At 37.0% G+C, this 12,754-nt stretch overlaps 1 protein-coding gene across 4 annotated transcripts in view; it reads right to left on the bottom strand.

Annotated features, from left to right (window-relative positions):
• Positions 1-12,754, bottom strand: part of QKI (QKI, KH domain containing RNA binding) — a 146,497-nt gene that overhangs the window by 44,291 nt on the left and 89,452 nt on the right. For all 4 annotated transcript variants that reach the window (XM_062490227.1, XM_062490226.1, XM_062490229.1 and 1 more), the window contains exon 4: positions 1,553-1,696. In XM_062490227.1, coding sequence (XP_062346211.1) covers positions 1,553-1,696 — 144 coding nt within the window. The remainder of the gene's footprint in view (positions 1-1,552; positions 1,697-12,754) is intronic.

Genomic DNA, 12,754 nt, shown 5'->3' on the forward strand with positions numbered 1-12,754 from the left:
TTTAATAAGTAAGTAAATTCTGAAGATCTACTCTCTCTAGTCTTCTTCTGCTTTCAGAAATTGGCAATGTGCAATGTCAAGAGGTCTAAATCACCATTTTTGTACCTCTTGCTTAATATTCTGACATTTTTTGGCAATTCAGAAATTAAGCCTCTCTCTCCTATCTTTAGTAATTTCTAAAAATGTCTTCTGAATAGATCTGCTTATAGAGACAGCATGTGTCACCACAAGTTTCCTCACAGCCAGTCTATCAGCATTCACCAAGTACCTGAAATCAGTAGGTCATTTTAATACCACCTACTACTTTCTTTCACAAGATAAGTCTCAATTTTCCTTGTAATATGGAAAATCTTCCCATCACTGTAGAAGATCTAATTTATTCTTATCATTTTACAGGGGCACAAAAGTGGTGGCAAAGAAGAGCACATGATACAAGTTAAAGGCATGGGATGCACTATACAGCCACATGGAATCACCTTGCTTTTGAGTGAGAAAACAGAGAAGATCTAAGAGAAGGGCTCTCACAGGGTAATTCTGGTCTCTGAAAAAGGATTTAAGTCATCTAGCTGTGCAGAAGCCAGTTTATATTATCAGAAAATGAGAAAGGCGGCCATTTTCCAGTTTCATTACTTTTACTTTTCCCAAGTATACTGACAGCAAAGTTTTTTGCTACTAAAGGGTTTTGTCCTCTTTGCAAAATGTTTAATGTGATGTTCTTAGTTCACAACCACGTTAGTTTCTTAAACCAGGTCTTAGTTTATTAAAGTATCAGAATCATCTCAAAGTGAAACAAAAAAGCATGTTGTATTTCCCCTTAAAGTGAAGAATACTAATACGGAAGGGAAGGAAGGGAAGGAAGGGAAGGAAGGGAAGGAAGGGAAGGAAGGGAAGGAAGGGAAGGAAGGGAAGGAAGGGAAGGAAGGGAAGGAAGGGAAGGAAGGGAAGGAAGGGAAGGAAGGGAAGGAAGGGAAGGAAGGGAAGGAAGGGAAGGAAGGGAAGGAAGGGAAGGAAGGGAAGGAAGGGAAGGAAGGGAAGGAAGGGAAGGAAGGGAAGGAAGGGAAGGAAGGGAAGGAAGGGAAGGAAGGGAAGGAAGGGAAGGAAGGGAAGGAAGGAAAGGAAGGAAAGGAAGGAAAGGAAGGAAAGGAAGGAAAGGAAGGAAAGGAAGGAAAGGAAGGAAAGGAAGGAAAGGAAGGAAAGGAAGGAAAGGAAGGAAAGGAAGGAAAGGAAGGAAAGGAAGGAAAGGAAGGAAAGAAAACTAGTGTTTGTAACAGTTCAGCACTGCCTTTTAATGGTGATAACTGCTTCCTGTAACTGTATGTAAACCAGGCCAAAAAACACCCAACAATGTCTCTTTAAAATACTTTTCTCTTCTAAGGAATAATTCAATCTGGGATGAGACAAGTTTAAAGATCACTAGAGTATTACAAAATCATAGCTAACCTTCCTTTTAGATGCCATAGTGCAGGCTTACTCTTACACCTATACTAAATTAGTTGTATTTCAAAAGTACCTTCTGAAAACGGAAATCAAAGGCTTGCACACAGATACTTACTGCGGGTATCAGTAACTTTTTTACTTCTTCAACAGCCCTCTTCAGCTTTATTTCTGCTCTATTTTGAGCATCCTCCACAGTGATAAGTACATGTAAATCTTCATTCAGGTGTTCCCAGTTGGGCTTGCCTCGATTCTGTTCTTCCTAAAAAAAAATTAAAACATGGAAGCTATGAGGCACTTATATTCTGTATAAAGCAATCACAAATAACAGAAAAATTCAATTCTGTCAATAGTATAGACTTTATTTTCAGCATTTTTTCTTCATACTTTGGAGACTTTCAAATATTATGTGAACTAAACCTTCAAAGTATTTTTGGGATTTTGCATGTGTTTTGGAACCTCCTACTTTGTATTACACTTTTTAAAGACTACTGTACAGATGCTGTTTTTTAAGAGTCTTCAGAACACCTTCCTCAGCTGAGTAAAGGAACAAGAATAAGAACACAGTAATACTCTGAGTACTATTTAGAGTCTTTAAAGTGTTAAACAGGTAAGACATACTAATGGCTTAGCAACCAATCTTTTGAAGAAAAGTGAAACAGGCACCAGACAATAGGAACTCCATCTGAATCACTCCAAAGGACAAGAAAGCAATTCTCCAGTGTTAGAAATCACTTTCAAATACTCATGAAAACTAGATTCAAAGAATCAAACACTACAAAAGGAACAGAAGTTGCCATTTTCGAAGAAGAGCTGCATGTACTGGATGAAGAAAAGAGAGGAGGAGATGACAAGGCTTTAATAGTGAAGTTAGAGAAGGGCAAGTGACAAGACGGTCACCATTACACAGGTACCCATCACATCCATGGCATCAGTAATCCCAAAGATAAACATTAGAAATGTTTTCAGAAAGAGAAAGCATGCTAAACAAAGCATTTCAATTTTAAACAACAGAAACCAATAAATTTAAGTAACACATTCTTCAAGCAGCCTTTCTTCCAAAAAAATAAGATAATGAAATACAACCGAAGAAACTGCCCAACTCCTTTTCCATTAAAGAGTGAATAAAGCTAGCTAAATTTTCATGAAACCACATTTAAATGACAATATTTGAAATACAGTATAACAAAAGAAAATGGGGTCTCAAGAAAAAGTTTATTACATGTTAGAATCTATTAAAAAAGCCTACATAAACAAATCTTACTTATTTAAAACTTAAAAAGCTGGGTATAATGGAAGAGCTTCCTATTTGTAAAATAAACCCTTGTGGCTTAGCAATTCACACTTTATTTTATTTTTTTAATAGCAAATGTGTCTTTCCCCCCAAATTTCATGAAAAATTCCTCCAGGAGATCATATACATTGAGGAGATGTTCTAAGATTTAATACCAACAAATGTTTGCAGTGCCTCATGTTCACATATATCTGAGGGAGCACTGCTACTTAGAGTGTTTTATTTTTAATTCAGCTACATCTGAAGAGTTTTGTGCAATAGACAAGGATAAAAATGGGGGGAAAGAAACTGAACTCAGAGATGTATGAGAAATGTATGTAAAAGAACCAGTACTTCAAAACTACTTTTCACTATGTATGTAATGCGCACATACCCAGCACTCCACACTATCAGATACAGTGGTGTGCTTTGTTGCTTTTAATGTTATCTTTGCCAACTTTTTTAACAAAGGTGGCTGTGAAAATAGGTTTGCCAATTTCAGAAGCTGGAAACAGAGAGAAAAATTACTCTCACTTTTGATACAATAGAGAACTTGATGCGAAGTGCAGCTGAGTTATAACATGGTCTCTGTTGAAATGTAATCTTTGAAAGAACTGTCTATAACAAAGTATTTGCTACTTACTTATACAATTGTGAGCAAAACTCCACTATTACTTTTTAAACAATTCTTTTTTTTTTTTTTAATCCAAAGCAGGAGTGAGCTGTTTTCTTTCAAGGTGGTGACAAGCTATATTGATAGGAGGTAGTATACAAAATAATGCGCTACAGGTATGAAGAATGAGAGATGGTTCCTAAACCAGCAGAGGGCAGAGGAAGAAATGTGCAACTACCTCTTCTTGCACTTACACAGTGTTGGAATGGGAAAGGTCCTAGTTACTAACACCAGATGCAAGAAACCTGCACAACTGTAGCATCACAGGAGGCAAACCAAATAAAAATTTTACAAGGCCAAGAGGAACAAATGAGAAGGAAAGGTGTCCCCAGGTAAAGCAGCAAGTTCTGTTTCTGAAAGACAAGGAATGCCTAAAATGCAGTTTTAGCTACCATGCCATTACACAGCATGCACCATGTTTATGCACAGTGTAAGCAAACACAGAGGGGCTTTATGGTGTTGCATCCTTTTCTCTCATAATGAAAATAATATGGTGCAAAGTCTCCAAAACTTGTTTCAGATTAATGCTACATCAAATATTGGCACTGTACTCCAAATTACTCTGTTGAAGTGTGAGAAGTTTTTGTTTGGTTTAAAAAGAGAACAAAAAGCTGTACATAGGATGAGCAAATGATACCAAAGATTTTTTTATCCCCCTAATTTACTATTAGGTCGAACATGTTGTGTGTAAGGTTTATAATCACAGGTATTATTAGGGTGAGACCTCTCAGCACAAGCAATTATACAAACAACTTATCAGTAAGATAACTGAAGTAGTTTATAACTATGATAAACTTTTCTATGGCCATGAAGTACAGTAAGAAAAGCATTGTTGTTGAGAGTGCTATTTATTTAAGTCAAATGCTAAGACTGAAAGAAAGGCTAACAAGAATAAAATTTCACACTATGTTTAAAAATAAGAGAAAAAACAGAGTTTGGAATGGGCTTCCAATTTATGTTCTCTCTCAATACACTAGAGTTATGATTTCATCCAGATGGTCTTCTTAGTGGGTTAACAGTTTTCTAAGAAATTTCTTTTGTTCGATTGAAAATGCTAGTTGAATGCTGTAACAGTATGCATATTTGATTATATTTGTGTTTGGTTTTACCCAAACTGGGAAATTCAAGTCTTTACTAGCTCATTCACTCCAACAGAAAGTCAGATGCAAAACATAGATACAGTCATGAAAGAGAGAGAATCTGCAAACCTCCTGCACTTGAGTTATCATTTTTTATGCTACCTCATTCTCCTTTTTAATCCTAAAAGGATGGTTTGGAAAAACATCTTTTCCCCCAAGTAAAATCGTTATTTATATTCAAACAATCCTCTGTGCCACAAGTCTTGAACACATCTTTTCTCAACCATGTTTTTTTATAGCAAAGTCTGAACAGGAAAGTTGAATGTATCTGCAACATAAGAAGGAAGGTATCTTTCTGAAGACTCATGAAATATGGTCCAAGATTTTAATGGTTGATTAGGGCTTTCTTTTTTTCATATTTTGGGGGAGAAAATGGTGAAAAGACAGGCAGGAAAGAATTATTACAACTATGCCCCATTGCATAACTTGGTACAAAGAATCTACGAGGTATGGTGGTCTTGAAGCGAACTGCAGATTAGACAAACCACTTCACTTCATAGATTCAGAAAACATCTGGTGTGCAAAGGGACCTTGAACATCATCCAATCCAAACCCCCTGCCCAAGGCAGGGACAGCTCAAGCACGTTGCTGTGGGCCAGGTTTTAAACATCTCCCCCGGGAGACCTCCTCAGTGCTCACCCAATGTTCAGTCAACAACAACAACAAAAAAGCTTTTTCTTAGGTTTAAACATATTTTTTTCTTTCAATGTGCCTGCCCATTGCCCCTTCAGTAGCAACTGTTAAGCCATTCAGCCTAGTTGCCAGGTCTACCTATTCAAAAAGCAATAAGGAGTAATAGAAATTGCCATGAGAATTATTTTGGGAAAGAAACATTAGCTACTGCAGCAGGAAGGGCACACACACTGAAGGAAGAAACAGCACCAGGGAAATCAGAAAACCTGAGTAAGACTTGGGGAAAAAGAAATTCAACTGCATATATTCAAAATTCTATTACATACACAAGAAGCAATTGGCAGCGTGAAGTCTTCCTGCATCCCAGAGATTGTTTATGGAAGAATTATACAAGAAAAATGGATACTGAAGATGTAGAAAACGACAAAGTAAGGTGATTTATGCCACAACCTTGGGGAACAACAGTATTAGAAAAGCTTAATTATAACTGAACTATCTTGTCTGCTAAATTAAAGAACGTTAAGGACAACATAAATGGCAGATGAAATTTCACTGTGTTCCTTGTTTGGCAGAAATTTCAGTATCCTTAAATATAGCCTAATTCTGTAAACAGATTTGCTTTCATTCTCTTGCCTGTGCGTATACACTCATTAATCCTCAGACAACCTATGCACAATAATGGACTACTCAATATTTATCTTGCTATTAGGGTCAATGTACTAGGTAGTTAAAAAAAATATTGCTACAAGTCCTCAAAATTTAGCTGCACAAAAAAAAAAAAAAAAAAAGGTAGCATAGCTACAGGAATTTTCTTGGGGAGGGATTTAGGGGAAAGCAGAAAAGCAGGTAAAAGATACAACTGACTTGAATCGATAAAATCAAACTTAAATATTAGAAAGGTTAAAACTCCTCTAGAATAGAGTACAAAGTTAGGTCTCTATCTAGCCAATATGTTTCAAAGAACTTCAAACCCTAATGAAAGAAGTGTCAAGGTAGACTGAAATTTTTAAAATTATTCAAGTGTTGGAGGACAATATCAACACAAAGAAAGCCACCAAAAAAGTCATCATCAACATAAAAAAAAAAACCAAACTCAAACCTTATTTCTCACGCCCAAGACCATCACAGTATGGCCAACTGCCAAAAATAAGTTGATAAATTAAAAACTAATGAAGTAGGGGATCCAGTCACTTCCAACTGTCAGAATACCATTTAAAAAAATGAAATAAACACTAAAAGAATATTATGCTAGTATCTGTTTATATGCAGCCAGAGAAATATTAGTTAGACAATAAAGAATGAAAGAAAGAAAGAAAGAAAGAAAGAATGCAATGTGGTAAAAGTGGAAGCAACTTTCCCACACAACAGTTTTTCAGAAAGCTATGGGCTATTCTATAGTACTAAAAAAAGTACAGCTTCCAGTCTATGCACTTTTTTTCCACTCCATCTCATACAATTTCCTGTAACGTAGGCCACTAAGAAGATACAAAACAAGCTCAGTACCAACAGCAGGGATCTTTTAAAGAAGTAAAGCCACCAGCTCAAGCAAGTGTTGAAAATTAACTTTAGTATTCTCACTCATCTTGATGCGATAGGCTATTAAATTCTGCTTTCACCAACCTATTAACAAGCTGGTCTCCCTGCTGAATGACAAAAAACACAGAAAAGATAGAGTAAAAGGGAGGAATGTTTTCATATGATGTCAAATTCAACACCAAAATTAAAAGGCATCAGAATGGCTTTAGTTCTTCAAACTATACAAAGGTTTAATTCAAGTACACTCTAAGAACCTTAATTAAAATTATTCTAAGATATAAAACCCAATATAATCACTCACAGCCACTTCTCACAGTCAGATGGAGGAGGTAAGATGTGGAGAGAAGTAATTCAGCTATTTCGTAAAAATCTCACAATATATTTTGTCTAATAAATGGTGCTGTAGGTACATTAAAATTGACGGTAGCTCTAGATGAATATTTCTTTTCCATAATGAGAACGTTCACACATACATATCAAAGTTTCAAAAATAATTCAAAGAGCAGTTTAAAAGAAGCTGTGTGAATTTAAAAAATAAAGCTAATATGTTGATATTAAAGATTTTTGAAACAGAAGTTAAATTTTACCATAAAGTCATAAATAAGGTGATTATAAATAAATTCTAGTCCTGATCTTATTTTAGTATTTTTAAGTAAGACATGGTATTGCATTGCAGCCATGCAACAATATCTGAAACAGTAAGTCCAAGAGAAACATTATTCAACCATTCAGTACAGTTTACATCTTACTTTACAACCTTTTGTTGACACAGTTGAACTGGTAAAACCAAGTCAGAGGAATCTTGGAAGAATGCACTTTGCCCTAAAGTCATATACTCCCAACCTTTCAAGAGTTGTCTTGTTTCATTGAATGAAACAAACCTTAACCTTTCCAAAGTTGTCTTGTGTTGTTTAATGAAACTTCCGTTCTTGCAGCTGGTCTGCCAGCCTGAGCTACGGAATTGTATTTTTAAGTTTTTGACTTCTCTACTGCAGAGATAGTTCAAAAGAAACATCTAGAAGACAGAAGATTTCTGTAACATTGTGCAAGGAATACACCACTCAGTCTACAAAGAATTCCACATCAGCGGATCCATATTCATGAGAAGTCCAGACGTAATGAAGCAAAAATCCCTTGGATAATCTCTTACTGTTGCATTACTGCATCCTTTCCTGAGCAGTGTAACAACTTCCTAAGGTTCAGTGCCCTTGCCAGGCAGCCCTTACTGCTCCCACTGGGACTGGCCCCAGCACCACACCAGCCTTTCAGACCCCATGCTGATGCAGCAGATGCCTCCCTGCTTTCCCCCCTCATTTTCTGCTGGACAAGGGAGCTTACAACCATAAAGGGCTACACAGAGTGCCAACACAAGGTCAGTGCTGTAGCTGGGAAAAGGAGAAGGTGAGAGACCATATTTTAACACATAACTGCCCCTTAAAAGACTGCCTCACCATGTCTCATGAAAGTATCCTAAGTGAAATCCAATTATGTACATTCCAGCGACAGAATACACAGTCATCTTTGTTATCTGGAATGAAGCAACCTGCTCATCTGTGTATCAAATGCTGGTGTTACAGTAGCAACTGTAAACTTGCTCCTTCCATTTTTGTGACAGAATCTTAGGTCTTGACAGGACTGACTGGCAAAAAACAAAGAAAAAAATCCTCAAAAACAACCCATCCATCCCCAAAGCTGTATCTGAATGATACAGTCCTGATATTAACATTTCAGCAGAAGTTATTAATTTAGATGAGGCCTGCAAACAAAGTAAGTGCTTAGGTAAGTACCAAAAATAGAGGATTTTATCAGATGAAACTCTAAGCCAGCCCTGCAGAAAACCAGTTTAAAATGATGCACTAATTACAGTATCTGTTTGAACAACAGAAGTAATTTTATAACATGAAGCATCAGAACACACTGATTGTCCTAACCCCTGCTGATAAACTGCTTTAATTGTGCAGTTACAGTCAGGCAAATTAACAGAGACTTTTGCTCCTACTGAGTTTCTAATGGCACCAGTTCACAAGCAGAAAGCTGATAAAAAATGTAAGGTTACAGAAGCATGCTGAGGGAATAGCACCTGGTCAGGAAGAACATGGCAGCTTACTCCACATTTAGAATTTCTGATCGAAGTTTTCACTGACAGAAACAACTGATCAATTGCTTAAACTAACAGTCGTGTACTTGTTGTTTTGATTGTCAAACAAGTTAAGTGCTATTTATCGAGTCTTTAATTATAAATTATTATTGTATACCAAGCCCCCACCACACCAAGACAACTTTGGATTGAAAAAGTGAGTGTATTCCAGCAGTCAAACACTGTCAAAGCGCATTGTCTAAAGCATCTTTTAAGAACTGAAACAACCTAATGTTCAAATGCCACAAGAGGATTCTGTTCTCTGTTCTCAAAGCCTCAACACAGACTTTGTGCTCAGGAGACTTCCAACCAGGCACCGCCCCAAGCTCAGATCTGCCCTGCAGCCAAAACGGTTCCTGAGCGCTCCAAGCAGGGCCCTGGATGTTCCCAAAGCTGCAGCTCCAGCTCCAGAACGCAGGGGACCCGCTGCAGCCCCTGGGTGCTGCAGGCACAGCAGGATGCTCCCCACACCGAGGGAAGCTCCCGACACCGAGGGATGCTCCCCACACCGAGGGATGCTCCTGTCAAGTCACCGCCCGGCCAGCAGCGACAAAACAGGGAACACCCTGTGAAACCGGCAACGCGCCTGCATTCCCCAGCCACTTCTTCTTGCATGTTCCTCTCAAGTTGTGCCCATGTGAAAAATAAGGTTTGTGGAACAAGTTGTATTGTCGAGTGCTATCAAAGCCCAGGAACCTGTTAAGACTGAGTATTTCACTGTTGTTGGATAAAAGTAAAAAAGTTTTGCGCGTGTCGGCATCCACAGGGAAATAAATGAGAATTTAGCACGTGAAATGTAAACTCAATAGCTGGATATATACGTTGGAGATGGATGCAATTTTTAATATTGATACTTAAAATTACTGTGAAGTAACAAACTTCACCCAGGTAGAGGAGTGAGACTGTTCATTTCCCTGACTTTGGACTACAGCTAAGAGCTTTAACACTTTTATCAGTATTCCCGGCATATTAAACTTGGTATGGATACAGTTATACTGATATTCAAGTATGCTTTTATTCCCCTACCGAAAAGGGAATAAGCAGTATTGAAACATTTCACAATATTGTGATTCCTCTTTTACACACTGACCACTCACTCAACAAACACCAAATTCCCTTGAAAGAAAATGAAATAGCAATAAATCCTCAATGCAAGTCTTCTTGGTTCAGAATTAGCTTTAGATGGCTTTTTGAAGGGAAGTACCTCCATATTCTGAATCACAAGGTACAAAAGATATTTTTCAGTGCAGGCTCTGACCAACAAAACCTAATCTGTGAGAGTGGACACATTCCTCAGAGCATTCTCTAACCAGAAAATACAGGCAGTAAGTGTATTTTAACTCATGACTCAAGTCCATCCATCATCAGTCACTAATGAAATTAACTCCAAAATAACCTGCAACTGTTCCCAAATCACTTCTGCATAAACCTATTTCCCTATGAGTTTATGAGCATTATTAATCAGTACCAACCTGATTCCACTACTCAGCTTTAGAGGAAGAAGGATGGCATGAGCAAGTGCCCTTTTATGTACCTTATTATCAAAGCTCTATGTATCATGCACACATAGTAAATGACTCAATTTACTTCAAACACTTCACAATTTTTATTTTAAAAATAATTAACAGGATGTTAAAATTATATATGTATATGTAATAGGAAACAAATCTAGATCAGTTTTTACAAACATGAAAAGGTATTCTCTTGAAGCAGAACATGGAACTAATATCATACTTTACTGCACAATACTATAGAATTTACTCTTTTAAGTATATTAAGATTCTTCTGTATATCTCAGTATTCATTTAGGCAGTATTCCAGCTGTATTATCTATTAATTTACCATTTTACTTGCTTCTCTTCAGGAAGAAGACTAGGACACCAAGGTACTGGCCTTGCTAACACATGCTTCTATTCCACCCAAAAATGTACCAAGGTAATTAAAACTCTGCTGAAGTTCATGCTGACAAGCAATGTAATCTTAATTAAACTGAAATCTGATGACCATTTTCCATCTGGGATTCTCATACTGGGAGACCTGAAAGTGCTGACACCCAAAAGGACCTGATCTAACATACTCTCCAAAACTATCTCAAGTCACAGCAACTTCCAAGAAATTTGCTTGAAGAAAGAAGATGCAACTCTATGAAAATGCAATCAGGAGTTAGGTTCCTGTATTTTTACTTAGGACTGGAAGCTTTTTGCAGTTATGAATGATTAAGTAAAACACAGAAATAACATACTGAGGTACCCGCATTTATAGCTTCAAGGTAATCATTCTAGTTTATTGCTTTTCCCTTAATATGAAACTTTTACTTTCATCTGTGCATTCAACATTAATGGTAGAAAGCATCATAGGCACTCCTGATTCGACGATTTGGAAACTTAGGGAAACACCTGAGCAGTGATTCCATATTTTGGAATACTTACTGTATTGTTTATAGTAAAGTACTATCACTATTCCTCAACTGTATTTACAGGGTAAAAAACTGTCTGTTCATTGGTTTTTCTCAGTCTTTTAGTCTACACAGGATACTACTCTCAAACGTTTCTCTGAGAATTTTCTTTTATTTAAATGGTTAAGAGAAAACCAAGCAAACAAACAAAAAAAAAATGAACTAAAACCCCAACCCCCAAACACTATTCTTGACTCCAATTTGGAATGCCATTTACATTTAGAGCATGCTGTACTTGGAAAACTGCTCTCTATGTTGTATTAGCCACTAGCACTTGGCCAAGTAATAAAACATAACACAAATTATATTTTGTGTTCAATGGATGACATGATCAGCTCCTAGGCTAGTGGTGTAATTGTGTATGTTTTGCAACAGTTTCTTTCTTCTTTTGAAGTACTATCATGGAACTTTCATTAACATTAACTGCTGCATGTAATTGTGGCATCTGTCCTTACTGAATTTCAGCCATTTTTATTTCTCCATTCCATGTTTTATTTCCTCTGTCTTGTTTTGACTTGATTGCTGCTTCACACAGTAAACCTGGCCAACGTGTTAACATTCCCCTCACCAATAATCTGAATTCAGTGTTAAATTGATCTGTTTCACAGCTAAACTCATCCCCAAACCCCTGGGCTCCTGTTCTTTTATGACAGCTCCACATATAAGTGACCTTGAACAAACTGAAAGTGTCAAGAAGTATCAAAATAAACCCACACTTCTCTTCAGGTGCTATTCCTGCTTAATCTAAACACAAACTCCAGAAACTTTCACTCTTTTATGTTAAAAGCTGACAAAGCAACAAAACTACTGTAATTCATGCATAAATTTGTGAAATTTCAATTTTTTTTTATTATTAGGAATAAGTGACTTGCCCCCCCAATGAATTTACAGACCTCCTAAAGGAAAGGAGGGGAAAGCAATATCAAGAGGAGAAAAAAAAATGCATAGCTAAGCAATCTTTTGGAAGTATCAGAACAAACAGCTGCTGATACCTTGCATTTTAATGCCAACGCATCCACACTTCTCCTTCCTTCCTCTCAATTTGCCTATCACTTCCAGAGTCCTGTAGTTCAGACTTGGTTTGAAAATCTGACCATTCTCCTGTTAGCATTTCCTCAAGGAGAAGCTGCACATGCACATGCTGCACATCTCAAGGAGATAAAAAATACAAGATATATCAACAGTGGTTCCTCTGCATAAATCTTGGTGAAGGTCTTAAGGGAGTATATTGAAGAAAACTTCGTAAAACTGCAATACATTCCCATGGCCCCTTTGCTTTTTTTTGTTACAAAATAACTGTAAACATTTTTAAGAGAGACTTTTTCTTCCCATTTTCCCATGCTGCTAACATTTATGATAATACACAATTACTAACATTAACAATCTTTCCTGAGACTGCTTAGCCCTCAGTAAGAAGTGTGAAATTTCACTACAAAGCTTTGCACAGAAGTATACAAAGACGTTACTACAGAAT

This window comes from Cinclus cinclus, chromosome 3 (assembly GCF_963662255.1).
Source record: "Cinclus cinclus chromosome 3, bCinCin1.1, whole genome shotgun sequence".
Lineage (NCBI taxonomy): Eukaryota > Metazoa > Chordata > Aves > Passeriformes > Cinclidae > Cinclus > Cinclus cinclus.